The sequence below is a fragment of the Arvicanthis niloticus genome, chromosome 20 (genome assembly GCF_011762505.2).
Source record: "Arvicanthis niloticus isolate mArvNil1 chromosome 20, mArvNil1.pat.X, whole genome shotgun sequence".
NCBI lineage: Eukaryota > Metazoa > Chordata > Mammalia > Rodentia > Muridae > Arvicanthis > Arvicanthis niloticus.
In genome coordinates this window covers 7022784-7045452 of record NC_047677.1, presented here as the reverse complement: position 1 = coordinate 7045452, position 22669 = coordinate 7022784, and the positions used below count along the sequence as shown (strand labels likewise).

General features: G+C 38.9%; 1 protein-coding gene across 1 annotated transcript; it reads left to right on the top strand.

Moving 5' to 3' along the window:
- Positions 1 to 6274: 6274 nt before the first annotated feature.
- Rsph4a (radial spoke head component 4A) lies at positions 6275 to 19731 on the top strand. Its single transcript, XM_034524554.2, has 6 exons — positions 6275 to 7112; positions 9612 to 9846; positions 13206 to 13943; positions 14919 to 15066; positions 15789 to 15906; positions 17832 to 19731. Exons 1-6 carry the CDS (start codon positions 6430 to 6432, stop codon positions 18061 to 18063), a joined length of 2154 nt encoding a protein of 717 aa, XP_034380445.1. The 5' UTR covers positions 6275 to 6429; the 3' UTR covers positions 18064 to 19731.
- Positions 19732 to 22669: the final 2938 nt, after the last annotated feature.

Here is a 22669-nt window from a genome sequence, read left to right as displayed (position 1 = left end):
TCCCACTTTCTGGTCTCCCCTCCACAAATCCTCCATCCCATCCCCCACCCTTTGTGAGGGTGCTCCTCCACCCACTCACCCACTACCACCTCACCTCTTTAGGGTCCCCCTATGCTTAGGGCATCAAGCCTCTACAGTATTAATGGTCTCCAGTCCCACTGATGCCAAATAAGGCAATCCTCTGCTTCATATGTAGCTGGAGCCGTGAATTCCTCCATATATTCGCTTTGATTGGTGTTTAGTCCAGAGGAGCTCAGGGGGTCCAGTTAGTTGATATTATTGTTCTTTCTGTGGGGTTGCAATCCTCTTCAGCTCCTTCAGTCCTCCTCCTAACTCCTCCATTGGGGTTCCTGGGCTCAGTATCTGCACCTGTGTTAGTTAGATGCTGGCATAGCTTCTCAGGGAACAACTATACCAGACTCCTGTCAGTAAGCACTTCTTGGCATTAGCAATAGTCTCAGGGTTTGGTGACTGCAGACGGGATGGATCCCAAGGTGGATCCATCTCTGGATGGCCATTCCTTCAGTCTCTGCTCCATTTTATTTTGCCCCTGAATTTCCTTTATACAGGAACAATTCTGGGTTAAATTTTTTGAGATGGGTGAGTGGACCCTTCCCTCAACTTGGGGCCATGCTTATCTACCGGAGGTAGTCTTTACAGGTTCTATCTCCCTTTTGTTGGGTATTTCAGCTAATGTCATCCCATTGATTCCTGGGAACTTCTTGATTTCCTGGCATTTGGGACTTTCTAGTGGCTACCACTAGTTCCCCATCCACCACTGCTATATATTTCGATTCATTTCTCTGACCCTCTGTACTTCTCCCCTTCCCTTCCCATATCTAACTCTGCCCCCTCTTTTCCCCTCACCCTTCTCTCTCTCTCTTAGGTCCTTCCCTTCCCTACCTCCTGTGATTGTTTTGTTCCTTCTTCTAAGTAGAACTGAAGCATCCACACTTTGGTCTCCTTCTTCTTAAGTTTCAGATGATCTGTGAGTTGTATCGTGGGTATTCTGAGCTTTTGGGCTGATAGCCACTTATCAGTGAGTACATACCATGTGTGTTCTTTTGTGTCTGGGTTACCTCACTCAGGATGATGTTTTCTAGTTCCATCCACTTGCCTGCAGTACTCTATTATGTAAATGTACCTACCTCAGTTTCTGTCTGCATTCTTCTCTTGAGGGACATCTGGGTTGTTTCTAGCTTCTGGTTATTATAAAAATGCCTGTCATGAGCAGAGTGGAGCATGTGTCCTTGTTATATCTTGGAGCATCTTTTCGGTATATGCCCAGTAGTGGTATAGCTGCGTCTTCAGTTAGAATTATTTCTAATTGTAGGAGGAGGTGTTGATATTAAAGTCTGTTTCCCTAGTTGGTTCTTTTTTAGTCAATGAATAAGGCCAGAAGCTAATTGCTGGGCAGAAGGGACAGGTGGGACTTCTAGGTCTCAGGAGGAAAAGGAGATGCAGAAGAGAAGGGGCGTTTCAGCCAGGTTTTGGAAAAGCAGCATGCACCAATCATGTAAGATCTTGGGGAAGCTGGTGGCCTCTGCCACCAGCGGTCAGCCAAGGAGGTCCAAGGAGGCTAGCTGATGAAAGCCGTTAAGCTTAGGGCAGGAGGAGACATGAGAATAATAAATTAAAAGGGCACACATTTCCAGGTGGAAAGTATTTGAACCCAGCAACTGTTCTAGTAGGCAAATTCTACAGTAATAAAGTTGTCTGAGTATATTCCATCAGTGAAGCAAAGGTGAGTAGAGTGAGAAGCAAGGTTGGAGCTGGAGGCTTGGCAAAACTAAGCTAAGCTAGGAGGAACAAAAGGGAAACTGGGAGGGGCCAGAGCTCAGGCAACAACTCCAGGATGACAGCTCTCAGCAAAGGCAGTAGCATCTTTTTAAAACCACACTCAACATCCAATTTTCTGAGGAACCACCAGATTGTGTTCCAAAGTGGTTTTACCAGCTTGTAATCCCACCAGCAATAGAGTAGTGTTACTCTTTCTCCACATCCTCGAAAGCATCTGCTGTCCCCTGAATTATTGATGTGAGGTGGAATCTCAGAGTCGTTTTGATTTGCATCCCCATGACAACTGAGGATGTTGAATATTTCTTTAGGTGCTTTTGGGCCATTTTATATTCCTCAGTTGAGAATTCTTTGTTTAGCTTTGAACCCCATTTTTAATAGGGTTATTTGGTTCTCTGGAGTCTAACTTCTTATGTTCATTGTATACTTTGGATATTAGCCCTCTACCAAATGTAGAGTTGGTAAAGATCTTTTTGTAATCTGTAAGTTGCCATTTTGTACTGTTGACAGTCCTTTACCTTACAGAAGCTTTTCAATTTTATGAGATCCCATTTGTCAATTGTTGATCTTAAAGCTTGACCCATTCTCGTGTTTTGTTCAGGAAATTTTCCATTGTGCCAATGTGTTCAAGGCTCTTTCCCATTTTCTCTTCTTTTAGATTTAGCATATCTAGTTTTATGTGGAGGTCTGTGATTCACTTGGACTTGAACTTTGTACAAGGAGATAAAAATGGATCAATTTGCATTCTTCTACATGCAGATGGCCAGTTGAACAAACACTTGTTGAAAATTCTGTCTTTTTTCCACTGGATGGTTTTAGCTTCTTTGTCAAACAAAGATCAAGTAACCATAAGTATGTGGGTTTATTTGTGGGTCTTCAATTCTAATCCACTGATCTACCTGCCTGTCTCTGTACCAATGACATGTGGGTTTTATCATTATTACTCTGTAGTATAGCTTGAGATCAGGAATTGTGATTTCCCCAGAAGTTCTATTATTATTTAGAATAGGGTTTTGCTATCCTGGTTTTTTTGTTGTTCCAGATGAATTTGAGAATTTCTCTTTCTATCTCTGTGAAGAATTGAGTTGGAATTTTGATGGGGATTGCATTGAATCTAAAGATTGCTTTCTGCAAGATGGCCATTTTTACTATATTAATTCTGCCAATCCATGAGCATTGGAGATTTTTCCATCTTTGAGGTCTCCGATTTCTTTCTTCAGAGACTTGAAATTCTAGTCATACAGATCTTTCACCTGCTTGATCAGAGTCACACCAAGATATTTTATATTATTTGTGTCTATTGTGGGAAGTGTTGTTTCCCTGATTCCTTTCTCAACCCATTTATTTTCTGAGTAGAGGAAGGCTACTGATTTATTTTAGTTAATTATATATCAAACCACTTTGCTGAAGTTCTTTATCAGCTGTAGGAGTTTTCTGGTGTAATTTTAGAGGTCACTTACATATATTATTTTATCATCCACAAATAGTGATATCTTGATTTCTTCCTTTCCAATTTGTATCCCTTTGACCATCCTCTTATTGTCCAAATGCTCTGGCTAGAACTTTGAGTACTATATTGAATAAATAGGGAGAGAGTGAACAGTCTTGTCTTGTACCTGATTTTTGTGAGATTGCTTCAAGAATCTCTCCAATTAATTTGATGTTGGCTATTGGTTTGCTGTATATTGCTTTTATTTTGCTTAGGTATGGGTCTTGGATTTCTGATCTTTCCTAGACTTTTAACATGAAGCATTGCTGTATTTTGTCAAAGGCTTTTCCATCATCTAATGAGATGATCATGTGGCTTTTTTCATTGAGTTTGTTTATATAGTAGATTACCTTGAGCAATTTCTTTATATTGAACTATCCCTGCATCCCTGGGATGAAGCCTAGTTGACCATGGTGAATGATTGTTTTGATGTGTTCTTGGATTAGATTTGCAAGAATTTTATTGAGAATCAATATACATAAGGGGAATTGATTTAAAGTTTGCTTTCTTTGCTGGGTCTTTGTGTGCTTTATGTATTAGCATAACTGTGGCTTCTTAGGACAAATTAAGTATTGTTCCTTCTGTTTCTATTTTGTGGAATAGTTTGAAGTTTGTATTAGGTCTTCTTTGAAGGTCTCATAGAATTCTGCACTAAAACCATCTGGCCTTGGGCTTTTTTTCTTTTAATGCTTGTTTCTATTTCCTTATGGGCTATGGGACTGTTTAGATGGTTTATCTGACCCTAATTTAACTTTGGTACCTTGTATTTGTCTAGAAAAATCTCTATTTCCACGTTTAGTTGAGTATGGGCTTTTGTAGTAGGATCCAATGATCTTTTTAATTTCCTCAGTTTCTGTTATGTCTACCTTCTCATTTCAGATTTTGTTAATTTGAATACTGTCTCTGTGCCCTCTAGTTAGTCTGGCTAAGGGTTTATTTATCTTGTTGATTTTTCTCAAAGAACAAGTTTCTTGTTTTGTTTCTACTTTGCTGATTTCAACCCTGAATTTGATTATTTCTTGCTGTCTACTCCTCTTGGGTGTATTTGCTTCTGTCTGATCTAGAGCTTTCAGATGTTCTGTTAAGCTGCTAGACTATGGTCTCTCCAATTTCTTTATGAAAAAAAGTTTTCCTTTTAGCACTGCTTTCATTGTGTCCCACAAGTTTGGGTATGCTGTGCCTTCATTTCCAGTAAATTCTAAAATGCCTTTAATTACTTTCTTTACTTCTTCCCTGACCAAGTTATCATAGAGTAGAGAGCTGTAGATTCTAGATACAATTGAAGATACTATCTCCATGTGCCAGTCCCTGTGGCCACTAGAGAGTGTGGCTTGAAGCCCACCCAGGAGCAATGGCAAGCAGCAGAGGCAGGCCTGGCTAGCTCCAGCCTTGCATGAAAGCTTAGGGTGGACCAAAGGCCTCCTGGAAATCAAAGAACTCGGGATAAATTTTGATGCTGGGACTCTTTTTCTTAGTACACATTGACTGATTTGGAGAGACTAGAAAAATAATGAGCACTTTGTAGCACTAGAATTGTGAAGAGTGACAAAATCTTGGTTCCTGTGCACCTAGCTTCAGCTAACAAAGAGCTTGGTCCACTCTAGAGCAAAAAAAAAAAAAAAAAAAAAAAAAAAAAAAAATTAATAGAGCAAACTCTTCTTCAAAGAACAGAGCCTGATTATGTTTTACAGTCATTTATTAGAGGAAATAATGCAGAGAAGATGGGAGAATGTGCCAGCTTCCCAGTCACTACAAATGAAAGACCCCAGCCAGAAATCACAAGACCTGTAGAAATTGTAGGTATCTAAAGGAAACTCAAAGAGAGAGAGAGAAAGAGAGAGATAGCTAGAGAGAGAGAGAGAGAGAGAGAGAGAGAGAGAGAGAGAGAGAGAGAGAGAGAGAGAGAAACATTTTGAGGCCTTTGAAGACCTTCACAAGCTAATAATCAAAGCTAAGGAAATGGCGGTGTTATCAAAATCAATCATTAATGAGATTAAAGAGAAGCATAGTAAAGTCTCAGAAGATGAGACCATCCAGTTTAAGCCCTAGTTGCTAAGTGTGGGAATAATCAGCTCAGTTGCTAAGGAAACCAAGGCTTATGTACATAGTCACACATATGCAGCTAATCCTCTAAAGGTGGAATATTGCTGGCACCTTTAGAGGAATGAGGACTAGGTAATCATTTCGATGTGACTAAACATCACTGAGTTATAAATGTTTTTCTCTACACGTAATGTGCCCATCTTTGGGGCATCCGTGAAGGAGGTAACAGCTACACTCTAGTCTAAGAACTGATGGCACTGAAATAAACAAACCAAACTGCAGAATACTGTGCCAGGCTCTTCCTTGGGACTTTGGAAGCAGACATAGGTGTGTTTCCAACAGATCAAATAAAACCACCTTTGAAAAAAAAAGTAGAGGACTACAGCACCATGTCCTAGTAGGGAACGTCCCTAGAATGCAGAGGCCTTGAGTTTCATACTTACCACCCAAATAGTAGGAAAAAGAGAATGAGGAAATGCTATTTGATTTTATGCATTTATTCCTTAATTTTTTATTTAAAAATTTTTAAATTTATTTTGATGTATATGAGTACATTATCTGCATGTATACCTACTTGCCAGAAGAGGACATCAGAGCACATTACAGATGATTGTGAGTCACTATGAGGTTGCTGGCAGTTGAACTCAGGACCTCTGGATGAGCAGCCAGTGCTCTTAACTGCTGAGCCGCACTTCTTATACATTACTCATACTTCATATCCATAACCTGGATCAAGCTGTCATACCTTTAAAGACCTCCAACACCGGATCACAATTCCACCTTTGCTCTCATCTTGCAGGTTCCCAAAATAAAACAAACAAAACGAAAGGGTCGGGTTCAGATTGGCTGAGCTAGGAAAAAGGACAGAGACTTCACCAAATCACAAAACTAGTCTCCTCCCTAAAATCCTAGCAACAGGGCTGTTTGATTTTACACAGAGACTGCCAGCCTGGGGTTGCTATGGAGACGGGACGCTTGCAACCTGTGGAGGCAGGTTGATCCAGAAACTGATCTCTTAGAAGATCTCAACAAAGCTCCGTGTTGCTTCCTTCTATATCTTCACGCTCCCTTCACATGATTTTTTTTATTTCTTAACTCCTATGGAAAACTCTACCTTTCTGAAACAAGAAAAGGAAAATCAAGAGCCAGAGGAAGCAGAGAGAACATGGCAAGGAGAGTCAGAAGCTTCTCCCCAGGATCCTGGTCCCCCATCACCTGAATACCAGGAAAAAGAGCAAAGGTCAGACACCATACCCTCACCCAGAATGAGCCTTTCTTGGGACCACCAGTCTAGAACCAGCCTGTCCCTGGGAGACCTCACCTCTGGAACAGGAGTGTCGTCATCCCCTCCCCCGCCTCCTCTGGAGTTTTATTCAATTCCTGTCAAGGCTGAAACTACTCAGAATCCTGTGGCTGAATCAAACGCAGAGAGGGCCCCCAGTGGGATTACTGACACCGGAACGCCTTATTCTGCTCCTTGGAAACCATATTCTGCTGCAAGACAATCAACTTCTCACTACAAAACCCATACAGAGGAAAGTGCCTTCCCGCAGTCCCAGACACCCCATCCTGACCTGTGTGGGCTAAGGGATGCCAGCAGGAACAAGGCCAAGCACAAAGGGCTAAGATTTGAACTTTTACAAGAGGAAGACTCAAACAGTAACAGTGATCCAGACCAGCCTGAGGTTGGAGTCAGTGAAGCAGTCCCGAGTATGCTTGAGGTGGCCATTCAGAATGCAAAAGCATACCTGCTGAGTACAAGCAGCAAGTCTGGCTTAAACCTGTAAGTATCACGTGGTGGGGGTGAGGGTGGAGGGTGACGAGGAGGGCCATGAGCAGAGTAAGGTATTTCTGTGAAAATATGTTGAAGACAAAAAGAAAATAGAAACTGAAGGAATTCGTTTGGAAATAAGGTTACTGGTTTGTACTGGTGTGGCGGCAGAGGCCTTTAATTCCAGGATGTAGAAGGGGATGTAGAGGCCAGTAGGCTATAGGGCAGCCAGGTATGCACAGCAAGTTCCAGGTCACCCAGGGCAGCACAGTGGGACTCTATCTAAATATAAATAGTTGACAGACAGAAAGACAGACAGACAGACAGACAGACAGACAGACAGACAAAAGGATAAAAAATAAAATACAAATGTAGTAAATTACTGAGATACCTGCATTTAACACTTAAAACTGGGCCACTGGTGATGGTTCTTTTAGGTCTTAAAAGACCCTAGACACAGTTTGGTTGGTGGTTTGGAGGGATGGGGTTGTTCTTGTTGTTGTTTCTTTTGTTTATTCTTGGCTTGGAAGAGATTGTAAAATCATGAAATCTAAGCATGTTCCCAGAATGATTGTACATTGCATAATTGTCTATAGTGATAGCATGTGTTCTTATAACCATTTGAGAACTTTGTGTAGCTTAATTTTATGCTCATTCCCAGGCCAGTGCTATGGTTGCCTCCCATCCTGGTTTTCTTAAGACTGTCCTACTTAAGATTTGAGTACTGAAAGTTCTACATCTTGTATTCTATAGGAAAGCAGAAAACCTAGTTACTTTTAAAGCATGCTACATCTTTCTTTTAAACATGTGGTAACCAGCCATCCAGCAGGTATATTCTTGACGTCTGTTGCAGCTTTAACATGAGAACACATAATAGTGTAGCTTTCTAGAAATTCTTGCTTCCAAACAACTGAACCATGTGACTAGGGTCTTCAAAGACCTATAAATCTGGTGCTTGAGAAATACAGACTGTCTCTTATGAACAGTAAATGAAGTTCTACTAATTTAGTTGTGAAATAGAAGAGAACAAAATGCTACAATCACCACCCCAGAGGAAGGCCACACATCTAAGAATATTTGTGCAGCACAAATTGGCCTTGGTGGAGGAAAATTAAAAGGACATAAAGTTGGGTGGTTGAGGAGGGACATGATGGATCTGGGAAGAGTTGCGAGAGGGAAGGTGAATATGGTCAAACACATATAAAATTCTCAAAGAACTAACAAAAATAGTTTTTTATTGGATATTTTATTTATTTACACTTCAGATGTAATTTCCCTCATTTCCCCTCCCTAGAAACCCCTTGTCCCATCCCCCTCCTCCTTTTTGCTTTTATGCCATTTTAATTACATGCAAGTATTAAGGTCATTTCTAGGTTGAGGAACTAGCAATACACTAGATGCAAATAGTCAAGGAACAAGCAAGACAATAAACATAATTCCGTGAACACTCCAATGATCACTGTTTCTAAGGGCTTATCAGGATGACCAAAATATCTGAGCCAACTTCCCTGAGGGAAAAAGTAAATAATGTGATGACTTATCTTTTAGTGTATGGATGGATGGCAATATGAAATGCATTCTTTGGGGGCCTAAAAACATTGAAGCAAATTGTTACTTTCAAACTGTGATGTAGGGGCTGGAGAGAGGGCTCAGTGGTTAAGAGCACTAGTTGCTCTTGCAGATAAGGATTCAGTATGCAGCATGAACATGGTATCTCGCAACCATCTGTCAACTCCAGTTACAAGGGGTACAGCGATACAATAACTTCTGACCTCCTCAGGAACCAGCGTGCAAATGTTGCACACACATACAAGGAAATGCAAAGGAAAACACTCACATAGATTAAATAAAATAAACATTTTTTAAAAATGTAGAAGCTGGAAAAATGGCTCTGCAGTCATGAGTGTATACTGCTCTTTCAGAGGACTGGAGTTTGGTTTCCAGAACCCATATCAGGCAAGTCACAAGCAACGCTATTGCAGATTCCAGGGGATCTGGCATGTTCTAGTCTCCATGGGCACTTGCTTTCACATGCACATACCCACATGCATAGACATAATTGGAAAAAAGATTTTAAAATATGTAATATGATAAGGATATAGCTCTTAAAGAGTTAGCAGGATTTGGATGCCTAATTATATTTGGCATGGGCAAAAATGGGGAACAAAAAAGAATTTAACGTAAGAGAGTAAAAACTGTTAACCACTGATGGTATATAGCTTATAGCTAAGAGATTCCATTTTCAGAACTGAAATGTGAAAATAACAGATGTGCACTATGTATCATGCACACACAGTAGTGTGTTCCTCTACCAGCTTAAATATCTACATCATACTAGAGGATTTACTTAAGTAAATTCTAGGTTCTATCTGGACTGTTAGACAATATTTTCACTTAAATTCTCTTAAGAGTTCAAAATTTTTAACTTCCCTAAAACCCAACTGGATTTGCATGAAATCTTTTTAAAATGTTCCTGATGTATATGTTATCTGGAATTTTCTATTTGTATAGATATGATCATCTTTCTAAAGTGTTGACCAAGATACTAGATGAACGACCTGCAGATGCTGTTGACATCATTGAAAATATAAGCCAGGATGTGAAAATGGCACATTTTAATAAAAAATTAGATACACTCCACAATGAAAATGAGATGCTTCCAGCATATGAAATAGCAGAGACACAGAAGGCTCTTTTTCTCCAGGGACATTTGGAAGGAGCTGATTCAGAACTGGAGGAGGAAATTGTAAGTGATTACCAACTATCCCAATACTATTAATGAGCACTAGAATCTCAGAGATGAGTGGGGTTTGCTTCATGAACACACACACCATTTCTAAAGCTCTGCGAACAATAGTAAGTAACAGGTAACAAGTAATAGTAGTAACAAGATGCTACTAATGAACACGGGCATCTCAAGGATAGATGAAATTTGCTTTATAAGCACACCAACTGTTTTAAAACTCTGTAAATAGTATTTGAATCAGATTTTTCTGATATCCTTTCAAGCCTTTTATAATTGATACATTTCACTATAATCATATGGCAACTTCTCTGTCAATAAATGGTACAAAATTTTTGTAATCTTAGGGACCTTTGCCATATATGATGTCTGTCATTTTCTAAAAAGTCACTAATAGGTGCATAATTAAATATGGCATCCACTCTGTCTTGGTCATGTCTCTTTACAGCAATAGAGACACCATGAACAAGACAACTCTTATAAAGGCATTTAATAAGAGCTAGCTTACAGTTTCAGAGGTTTAACCCATTACCATCATAGCAGGAAACATGACAGCATGCAGGTAGACATAGTGCTGGAAGAGCCAAGAGTTCTATATCTTGATCTGAAGGCAGCCAGGAAGAGACTGTCCTCACAGGCAGCTAGGAGGAGACTAAATTCCATACTGGGCACAGCGTAAGCATAGGATATCTCAAAGCCCACCTACACAGTGACATACTTTCTCCAACAAGGCCACATTTCTGATAACTAAGCATTGAAATATAGAAATCTATAAGGACTATTCTTAATCCAAACCACCACATACTCCTTATTCAGTGAGTACTTAATAAGCAAGTATAAACCCATATCTGCTCCTAAATATTTCAATAATTTTTAAAAAGTGATTTCAAGCAGGAGGAGAGGGGACGGGATAGGGGCTTCCTGGGTGGGGGTGGGGGGTGGGGGAAGAAATGGGTAAGGGGATAACATCTGAAATGTAAATAAAATATCCAATAAAAAATAAAAATTTTTTTAAAAAGTAAATTTTCAGAAAAATGAAACAAAAATGATACAAAAATAAAATGAATCTAGTATGGTTTTTAAAAAGTGGTTTCAAAGAATTAAAAAAAAAAAACTTGTGTGTTCATGACAATGCTTCCAGGAGCAACCCTGCTGCAGTGATAAAGCCTTATTTAAAAGTAAACACAGTAAGCACATGATGGAGCATGCTTTTTAGTTCCAGCATGAGCCACAGACAGGAACCTGAGGAAACAGGAGGCAGAAGAGGCAGAGGTAGAGAAATTTGTTTGAGCTTAAGGCCAGCCTGGTCTATATAGTGCCAACAATGGATTCACCATGAGATTCCTTCTTAAAAGTGGAGGTAGAAATCTGGAGAGAAGGCTCAGTGGCTGTGGCACCGGCTACACTTTCAGAGGACCTGGACTTGATCCTAAGCTCCTACACGGAGGCTGTCAGCCATAACTCCATGTCCAGGCAGTCTAACACAATGCACATGGTACACAGACATACAGGCAGGAAACTTACCCATTCACACAAAACAACTAAGACTAGTGTTAAAACAATTTAAAGCATACATAGTTATGTATACTGGGTATATGGGAGGCTATGTCATCTGGGTTTGAAAAGATTCGCTCCATGATGTTTGCAAGACCAACTTGCTGAATGAAATTTTTCCAGATGTGTCAGTATAAAGTGATAAATAACTGTAATTCAAAATAACTGTATAAAGTAAATGTATAAAATAAATGTATAAAAGAACTGTAATTCAAAATTTTTAGATCAAGTTGCATATTTTCCTTTAAATTAAGTACAAAACTTAAAAATGTACTTCTAATTTCTCTTCTAGTATGTGTTCTTTTTTTGTGGTAACCTCCATTTGTCTTGATCTTTAAATATAGGAAAGGGGCTCCCAGCTGTCTAAGGCAGCTTTACTAGGTCTGCATCCCAATCTAAGGAAGTGAATGAGACTACACATAAGCCATTTGGGATCTGAAGCCTGATCACCCTTGACCATATTCCAAGAATCTTCCTAATAAAGAAAGGGTCAGGTCAGCAGCCATGGGACATGAGGGCTAAGTTATGAGATGAAGAGTACAACGTCCCCACAGGGACCAGCAAGAGGGTAAAGGCTTCTGTTGCCAAGTCACAGAATCTACATGCTTAAGGACAAAACCAAGTCCAGAAAGTTGTCCTTTGACCTCCAGAGTTGTGCTTCTGACATGGTGTTGCAGATAAGTGCACAGGGCCAAGGATTGATGACACTTTACATAGCAAGGAAAGAATTTTATAATCTTATGTCACAGGTGAGGACTTTAAAAGGTATGATAGTAGCTATGCCAGATGGGTTTTAGTCCCAGCACTCTGGAGACAAAGGCAGGCAGATCTTTGTGAATTCAAGGTCACCCTTGTCTATATAGTCGAGTTTTAGGCCAGTTTAGGGTTACATACTAAGACTTTGTCGGAAAAAAAAAAAAAAGCAAGCACAAATCCTTAATATCTTTACATTTATCTTGAGTCCACAGTGAGAAAAAGATAAATAACAGCAAGTCATTTGAAAGAGTAATACGTATTCTCAACTGCTCTAGCCTGTGAGTTAAAACTGGGAAGCACCTCACTTCAGTTGCCTTTGCTCTTGTAAATGTTATTCTATTGTCCATTAGGCACCATGTGTTCATTTTCCTGAATTTCTTTCATGGAATTATGTTTGTCTTGAGTATTTCAATTGTTATTTACTACAATGTCAAGTACTTATGTTTATATTTTAAAGCATAGGTTATACCAAGCACTCCCAAAAATATTTTCTTTTTTTAGCCCTCACATTAGGTTACATGTTACTATATAGATTGTTATTTATCTGACATACATGTAAAGCCATGATTTATACTTATTTTTAATAGTATAACACAAGTGTATTTAACACATGTCTATAAGTTATACTGTATTTCAGCATTAGTCACTTATTTTATATGAAAAAAAGTTGATTTTTTAATCAGATAGGGTCTCATTATAGGGCTAGCCTGGAACTTGCTATTTAGGCCAGGTTGGTCTCAAACTCGCAAAGCTCTACTGCTCTGCCTCCTAAGTGCTGGGATCAAATGTGTGAACCGCAATGCCTGGTTTGAATTCTTATCATTAGTAATTATTAAATTCTTTCTAAGAGTCCTATAAAAATTGCCATGTCAATGAGTATAGTACACATTGGTGTAAGAAGTTCTATACTTGAGGGAAGAACTGAAGTTTGGGGATTAACACAATTCGGTGCATATCGTGAAAGAAACTGGAGACCTAGAATCAAGACACAGAAAATAGGCAAACATTCCTCTTATGAGTAAAACTTTAACCATGGATATTTGTTTTCCTAGACAGAAAGCTCTCTGCCCAATGTGATGGAATCAGCTTATTATTTTGAACAAGCTGGAGTTGGTTTGGGGACAGATGAGACTTACCGAGTATTTCTTGCCCTAAAGCAACTTACTGACACACACCCAATCCAAAGATGCCGCTTCTGGGGCAAGATCTTGGGTCTGGAAATGAACTATATTGTTGCCGAAGTGGAATTTCGTGATGGTGAAGATGAAGAGGAGATGGAAGAGGAAGGGATAGCTGAGGAGAGGGACAATGGAGGAAGTGAAGCCGGTGAAGGCGAGGAGGATGAACTACCGAAGCCTTTATATAAGGCCCCACAGGCTATACCTAAGGAAGAATGTAGAACAGGTGCCAACAAGTATGTCTATTTTGTTTGCAACATGCCTGGAAGGCCATGGGTAAGGTTACCATCAGTTACACCTGCACAAATTGTCACTGCAAGAAAAATCAAGAAATTTTTCACTGGGCGACTAGACGCAGCTGTTGTAAGCTACCCACCCTTCCCAGGAAATGAGAGCAATTACTTAAGAGCACAAATTGCCCGCATTTCAGCAGGGACCCATGTCAGCCCTCTGGGATTCTATCAGTTTGGTGAAGAGGAAGGAGAGGAAGAAGAGGTGGAAGGTGGTCGAGACAGCTATGAAGAAAACCCTGACTTTGAAGGCATCCAAGTGATTGACCTGGTGGACTCTCTATCCAATTGGGTTCATCATGTGCAGTATATTCTTCCTCAGGTACGGGAATATTCAGGTTGTGTATAGAAACAGATTTAAGTGGGATCTGAAATTATTCTACTTGTTATATTTTAAATACTAGTTTGTATTAACTTTGTCAATAGTTTTTATTCTACTACATAAAACGGTTATGTAAGAAACACAAAAACATTATGGCAGCAACAAAAAACAGTTTTGTACAGTGGTTATACAGACAGAACTTCTTGTACTAAGTACACTACATGTAATCAGTTATATATGTAAATACACCCCAAACCTTTAAAAAAAAAAAAGAGGGAATTATAATGATGATTTTTTTGAGATATGGTCTGATTATGTATCTGTGACTAGACTGGTATTTGCTATGTAGATCAGACTAACCTTGAACTAAGAGATCTGCATACCTCTGCCTCCTGAATACTAGAATTAAGTGTGTATCACAATGCCTGACCTTAATGATGGAATTTTAAAATGTTAAATGGTCTTAAAACCTTTCTGATAATTTCTAATCTAAAATAACATATCAATAAAATCAATTAGAACATTTTAAAAGAAATAAAAACTATATGTATTTTTGAAAATCATCATTTATTTCATTCATATAAAAAATTACAAACTAGTAAAATGTATTACTACCATTTCTACTAATTTTGTGCCCATATTAAAGCTTGTGTAGACCTTCTAGTCTGTTACTCCAAGAAATAGAAAAATTTTGAAATAACTAGTATAGGTTTGCTGTGGTACTTGTAGTAACCTAGATGGAATTAATACTTGACAACAAGTATAGAGAATGAATAAGATGTGTGTGATAGTGTCAGCAAACCTGTCATTCTGAAAGCTGAAGCAGGGGGATCATATAAAGTGACTCTGTGTCAGAAGAGTTGACCCATTTCTCCCACAGAGAAGTCTCATCTTGATAACTATGAACTCATATGAATATTCTGAGATTGGTAACATTCTCATTAATATATCAAACCTTGCAACATTCATCTCCAGGGTCGCTGTAATTGGTTCAACCCTACACAAAAAGATGAGGAAGAAGAAGAAGAAGAAGAAGAAGATGATGAAGAAAAAGGGGAAGAGCCTGACTACATAGAGCAGGAAGTGGGGCCTCCTCTTTTGACACCCATCTCTGAAGACTTGGGTAAATTTACACTGCTGTTAATGAGGGATTCATAAACATTATGTTACACACATTGTGTAGTAAATATGCCACCATTGGAGACTCAAAAAAGTAGGCAGGGAGGTGGGTCTCATTCCTTCTCTCCTTCCTGGGTTCTGGAAGGTTGGGAGTTAAGAATGCTTTGGCTTCACTAATATGTCTTAAAAGGAGCTGAAGGGGTCATGCACAGAGCAAACATAAATGGGCTGTAACTGGAAAGGTTAGCATCATTCTTGCCTTGTATTGTGTGCCACACATAGCACAGCTACAGTAAAATAATACATGAGGTCTGTAGTTGCCTCTTAATCTACACTCATTTCTGTATTTCTTCCTATATTGTTTTGCTTGCAACTCATTAGCCTCTTCCACAGTAATGAATTGTCTTTCCTTTGGTTATCATACACTTCCCCTGACTACACAAACCTTCTTTGCATTAGTAAAGTCTTTGTTACAAAAATTTTTATGCATATTTGTTTTACATTTATACATAACATATATGCATGTATATATGTGTACTGCATGTGCATCTTTAAATTATATTGATCCAGAATATTCATAAAATATTCTTGATTTTATACCAAGCTGTTTTTAATTTTTTATAGCAAATGTTATTGATTGCTTCATTTTTATAAAAACCACTTCAGTTACCAGTAGATTATTATCTGATTAAGAGTTAAGTTTGTAAATTTCTCATTGGGCTTCAGAGATTCAGAATATACCCTCTTGGACAACACGGCTGTCCTCAAATCTCATTCCACAGTATGCCATCGCTATCCTTCGATCCAATCTTTGGCCTGGAGCATATGCCTTTTCCAATGGCAAGTAAGTATCTGGCAACTTTACAAAGCCATTTGTAACCAAACTCAACAGCTTATATTTTGGTTGACTAGGAAACCAGTGCAAACTTCAGCAGGGCATAAAAGTGGGAACAGGTTTATTTACCCACAGCACATAAACAGACCATCAAAATCCTTTTCTCTGGTCAAATCTATTGACCACCTCCCTGGTCAATGGACGGAAGAATAGTTTCTTCATCCAAGGCAGGCACACTCCTGAGTGTACTGAGTTGTAAGCAGTGTATTCCCAACCATATTCAACCTGCAGTCATAATCAAAGAAGCAAAGATAACACATGTTGAGGCAAGTTGAGTTAAAGGTCACAAATCATGTGGTTTATGATTTAAATACTAGACAGAAATGACTTGACATGGTCAACTTGCATCATAAACTTTGGATTGAAATGAAGGACATTTTGAAAGTACATTAATATAGGCATTTGGCTTGAAAGTGCTTGCCTTGCTTAGTATCGGGTAATTTTTGTAATTATTTAGGCTCTAGAAATTATATTATCACAGGAATGTTAAGACAAGTTTAACTCATCATTGGCATGTTAAGTATATATCATATGATGTATTTAAATGACTTCTGTCATACAGGAAAGCATGAAATTCAGAGCTAGAGTAAGTCAGGGTTGTACCCTTTCATCTTAATTATCCCATTTATGTACAGTGAACACAATTTTATGCTGCCTTACTATGTTAGTGGACTAATTAAGAGTTTAAGATACAATTGAATTTGATATTTTGGTTGAGCATTTTGATAAGAGTTACTTAAAATATGCTTTATTTATGCTATCACTTTCAAGGGAATTAGGTTCCCTTTAGTCAACAGACTACTAAAAATTCCTCTATCCCTTACTGAGAAAGAACACTGTTCCAGTTGCTTTGTTTCTGTTTCTTTCTTAGTGTTCAAAAGCTCAACTGAGCAGGCAAGAGCTGAGCTGCCATGGTTAGACTGTTAAAGCCAGCTTCATGCTCAGGAGCTGGTTAGTCAACACAAGAGTGTAGATGTATAGAAAATTGAGTTGGATGGATGGGGTGGGGGGAGAAATTGTAAGGAGAGAAAAAATATGATGAAATTCATGAAAAGAAAAATAAAACCAACACAAAGTCAGAAGTGAAAGCCAAGCTTTTAATTATTTGACATAATAGCATGAGGAACAGAAAGTTTGACTTTTCACCCTCGTTCTCTTCCCAGGGTCAGATAGATTTGAAAAAATATATATGTCACAGATATGTGGGTCTCATAAGGGTCACCTCTTTGAGAGGGAATCCCATGAAAAAGGCTTCAGAAGTTTTATGAGGGAGTGGGGAATGGGGCTGTGTGGAGGAATGGGTTTTTAGCCTGAGACAGAACAATAAGAATGAAAGCTTTTGAGTTAGGAATGTAAATGCTAAAAACAGGATGACCCACCTTGCATGCGGACAGAATTCTTGACTGAAATTCCCTTAGGCAAAGGGGGTCTGTCGGGTGGCTATGCATTATATCTGCTGTGGAATGGGGCAAGGCCTACAAGGTGAAGCCTCTGCAATTTCCTATGATCAGGCCTAAAACAATAACACACACATTTTTAGCCACACCTCTTATTCTTCACTTAGTCAAGGAATAACAACTTTTGAAATTTTGTGGAAAATCTCTCTAAAAGATTAAATAATTGAGTAACTGGAGACCCTTTATTGAGGGAGTTCTAAATGTAGGGTATACATCTAGAAAGGACCTGGCCCTTTGTTTTTCATAACCGACATAGCAATTTAAACCAAATAATTTCATGTAATTGGGGACTGTTTCACGCTAGCATTTTAAATGCCGTTTTACAAAATTCTGGTTCCAATATATAGCAACAAGACATTACTATAATGGGGTCAATTTTTTGTAAGAGACACAACTTTATTTTCTTTTCACTTATAGGAAGTTTGAAAACTTCTACATAGGCTGGGGTCATAAGTACAGTGTGGAGAATTACACACCCCCAGGCCCACCACCAGTTTTTCAAGAATATCCCAGTGGACCAGAAATTACAGAAATGGATGATCCCAGTGTGGAGGAGGAACAGGCTTTCAGGTTGACACAAGAGACAGTTGCACTTTCAGCTGAGGAGAATGAAGAAACTGAAGATGAAGATGATGACGATGATGATTAATACAAAACTAGCCCAACCTTTTATGACACTAACACACACAATCTTTTATGGGGAACTGATTTTATATATACATAGATTGGGTATATATATACACACACATATGTCTATATAACACACACATACATATTTTGAAAAGGATGGTGCAAAATATTCCTTTAAAGTTACCAAGTGGGGGTGGGGAGCGGGGGGTGATAAACAGATGTCTCAATGCTTATAAAAAGGTTTGCTCTTTCTGAGGACAGGAATTCAATTGCTAGGACCTATGGCAGGGGGCTCACCACCACCTGCAACTCCAAGTCTAGGAAATCTACTGCCCTATTCTGACCTCCACAGGCACTGCACATGTGCATGTGTGCTAACACAAGTAAATCTTCAAAAAAGATTTGAAAAGCTAGATGTGGTGAAACAAACTTTTAATCCCAACACTTGGGAGGCAGAAGATGGATGATTTCTGGGTCCAAAGCCAGCCTGGTCTGGATAGCAAGCTCCAGGGAAGCCAACATATAGAACTGCCAGCATTTACCGAAAGTTGGCAGTGGATTTTCCAGAAGCTCATGATATGATCACATCTGATCACATCACCATTTTAAAGACTACAGCTTATGTAATTAACACTTACATAATCCTGCTTTGAAAATATCTCAATTTCTCTTTTCTTTTTCTCCTTGGCAGGGTCTCACTATATAGCTCTGGCTGCCCTGGAACTCACTACAAAGACCAGGTTGGCCACAAAATCAGAGATCTGACTGCCTCTGCCTCTCAAGTGCTAGAATTGAAGGTGTGAATGCTCAAAGTTAATTTCCAACATGGCAAGTATTGATTGCTATAATTCACAATGCTTCTTGGAAACTTCCGGTTTTTGAGTGTCAAATTTGAATGCAAAACTTTGATAACCTGAACTTGAAAGATGGCTCAACAGTTACCAGTACTTGTTACTATTGCAAAAAACCTGGGTTCGATTCCCAGCATCCATATGGTAACTTGAAATCATCAGTTCTAGGGGATCCAACTTCTCTTTCTGACATCTATGTGTAACACACATACATAAACACACACATACACAAAGTATATATACACATATATAGGCAAAATACTCATACACATAAAATAAATACAAAAAACAAACCACTGATAACCTAAAGCATTTATTTTAACCTGTCAAAACTAGATGTAGATGTATTAAATCTGTAGTTGCTTGTGATGAAGCCAATGATACTGTGTATAAATATTGTGCATGTGCAATCATTCTCTTTCCTGGGTGCGTGTTCACAATTCCGTAAGTGAAGTAAAATCTGTAAGGGCATTCAAATGTTTAGAGTTTTTGTTTTCCCAAATTTCTCCATCAAACTCCTTCTTCATCCTAAATTAGTTGATGGAAATGAATTACAGAGAGATGGGAGATAGTAGTATCCAGATACTTTAGGTTTACATTCTCTATCACTTTAAAAAAATATTCACTAAAAAAGGCATTTAAAATTATTTTATTACTTTATGTGTATGAGTGTTTTGCCTGCATGTGGTACACTTACATGTGGATGCTGGGAATTGAATCCAGGTCTTTTTGCAAGAGCAAGAAGTGTTCTTACTGAGCCAACACATCATCCCTGACATTTTAAAATCTACAGGTATTAGACATCATGAAATTGTAAATAAAACCTGGGCACAGCTCCTGAGTGTTGATTTTATTAAAGAGGAAATATGAAATTAAAGAGACTACAATTTGTCGAGTAGTGTGATACAACAAATTCAGGGTTCCACAGATCAGTACTTCGCAAACTCTATACGAAAGGGTCAATTAAAAACAATTCAATAGGGTGGAGAACTGGGCCAGAGTAAAAGCACTTATCATGCTTGCAGAGGACAGAGTTCCGATCCCAGAACTCACATTAGGCAGATTCAACTACCTGTAACTCCAGCTCCTGCAGATTTGATAACCCTTTTAGCTTCCACAGGCTCTATATGCAAGTACACACATAGCCACAAATAAAAATAAATCTTTCAAAAAATGATTCAATTTTGTCACTTTTAGAAAACAATCATAGCAATTCAGTTTTCCATTTACCTTGTCATAGAATGGAACTTTGTAAATCATTAGTCTACATTACTAACACTGAGGTAATTAGGTGTGTCTGCCCCATACTTAAGAGCCACCAGATGGACTGCTATGGAGGAAGGGCTTCCAGCAGCAAGGGGTGCATTTTGGCAAGAGACACAACTTCCAGTAAAAGGTGTGGGGTTAATGAACCTATAGAGGCAAGGAGAGACTGGATAATGTAGGAAGGCCATGCCTCGGGTGAGGGGATGAAGAAAAGATCACAAACACAGAAAAGCTGGGATCAGGAAATCTGGGCTCTGATAGGTACCTAAGCAACCTGGAAGCTCAGTGTCTTTATTGTACACAGATGAACAGGAAGGCAGTTTTTTGCACAGAACCAGAGAAGACGGCAGGGTTGTCATATACACCTGAACAAGAGGGCAGGTTTGACTAATCTTAGTGGGCAGAGAAGTCTCTAAAGGGTAGCAGTCTTCAGACCATAAACATGGGGTGGGAGGTGAGAAAGCTACAGTGATATTTCAGCACTCACTGTCAATATTCTGAGCCTAGGAAGGCTTTGCCATGCCCTTTGAGCTTCATCAGAGCTCTGCTATTCCAGTGGGGCTGAAGCACTGATCCTTGATACACCATGCCCATGTAAACACTACACATCCACTCAGGAATTCATTGGCTTTCCTACAGGCTGAATTTTAAAAACCACCACCAAAAAAAAAAAAAAAAAAAAAAAAAAAAAAAAAAAACAACCGTAGTAAACCAGGTCATATAAATACAAATACATGTAAAGGTTAGAACATTTTAGCTTTGATGTTAAGGGCAAATTATAGAGAATTAAGACTGAGATACTCATTGGGAGGCTGTTTGATAATCCAGGTGATGGAAACACAACTAAACAGTAATATAAAACAAAAATTGGCTGTCAGGAGGACAGGTGGAAAGGGACCTCCCAGTGTTAAGTTTTTGTTTTTAATGTACAAAGTTCAGTCTTTGCTGGATAACTGAACTTCATTTAACTTCAAGCAGGTGCTTGCTCTTTTTGTAAACATCTTTTAAAATTGCTTAGTATCCGTTTCCTCTCATTTCCTTCTGAGGACTTCTGTTCTGTGCCAATCGGATGTACTCTCTTTGTAAACCACAATTTGAGCATTCTGCAACTTCTACCTTGGTTGTTCTTGCTATAATTGAGACAAAATTGTAGCCTCTAATTGACTTGGCTGCAATCCATATAAAGTAAATTATAGCCCTTTTATCTTCACAATATATAACATGGAAACTTGGTATTTTTATTAAAAGCTTCAGGCACTAAGCTAGGCAGGCTCTGAGCTATTCTAACCCAACTATACTAGCCTGGCCTACTTCCCAGTCATGTGCCCCATTACTTACCATCTTAGTCTTGCCCTGGCTGCTCCTGTGCCGTCAGTGTCCTCATGGTGAACCTCTATCTACCACCTGAGCACCTTTCTTTCTCTGAATACAGAAATTCCACCTTGTCCTCTCCTGTCCAGCTACTGTCTGATCACTCTTTATTGACCAATCAGAAGATGACAGAGAACACTGTTTTATAAAATACTAAATCAGGAAACGCTTCATAATAATGACAGTAACAAAATCCAGACTGTACCCAGATCTCTGAATACTGAAATCAGCATTTGAATATACATAAAAACATTCCCCAACAAACCCACTTCTCTTCATTACCCACAGACTCTGAGTTTCTAAGACTCTGAGTTTCTTTCAATAATTCTTTTGTTCATGGGATAGAGTAAGATACTTTCCTATATGCATATAAGGGATATCAGACCACAATCTCTCACTCATTTCCTACAAGACAAATTAAACCAGAAGAGATGTAAGGTAGTGGACATATTTAACAAGAGAGCCCTTGAATTTAGAGTTTTTTTATGTATGAACGTGATTACTAAGCAGAGAGAAGGGAATCTTATAACACAGATAATAGAAGTGTCCCCTGAAACAGCTCATGTGTTCAAAGTTTGAACTCAACTGGTATAGATCCAGTTACTGAGTTGATTGTACCTAGTCAGTGGATTAGGCACTGGATGGATTTATCTGATGTCTGTACTGGAGAGAACCACTTGAGGAAGTAGGTCACTGTGGGTGTCCTCCTGAGGGAGCTTGGCCCTGGCCACTTCATGCCTCTCCCTCTGCTTTGTGGCCACAGTGAGTAAGTAGCTCTGCTCCAGCACCACCATCACCTAGAGCCATAATATTCTGTCTCAGCAGAGTGACCCTACCAATCACTACAACCTTGAAGCAAACTAAACCTTTCCTCCTTTAAACTGGCTGTTTTGTACCTGTCACAGCAATAAAATTCTGGTTAACAATACAGTGAGACAGTGGACAATACAGTGAGACAGCTGTGGGCTCCATCTTAGAGAATAGTTATATTCTTGGAAAAAATCACTAATCCAGTATAGTCGGGTTAGAATACCTCAGAACCTACCCAGCTTAGAGTCTGAAGCTTTAAATAAAAATACCAAGTCTCCATTACTAATTCTCTAGGTGGTGAGTAAGCAGAGCTACTTACTCACTGTG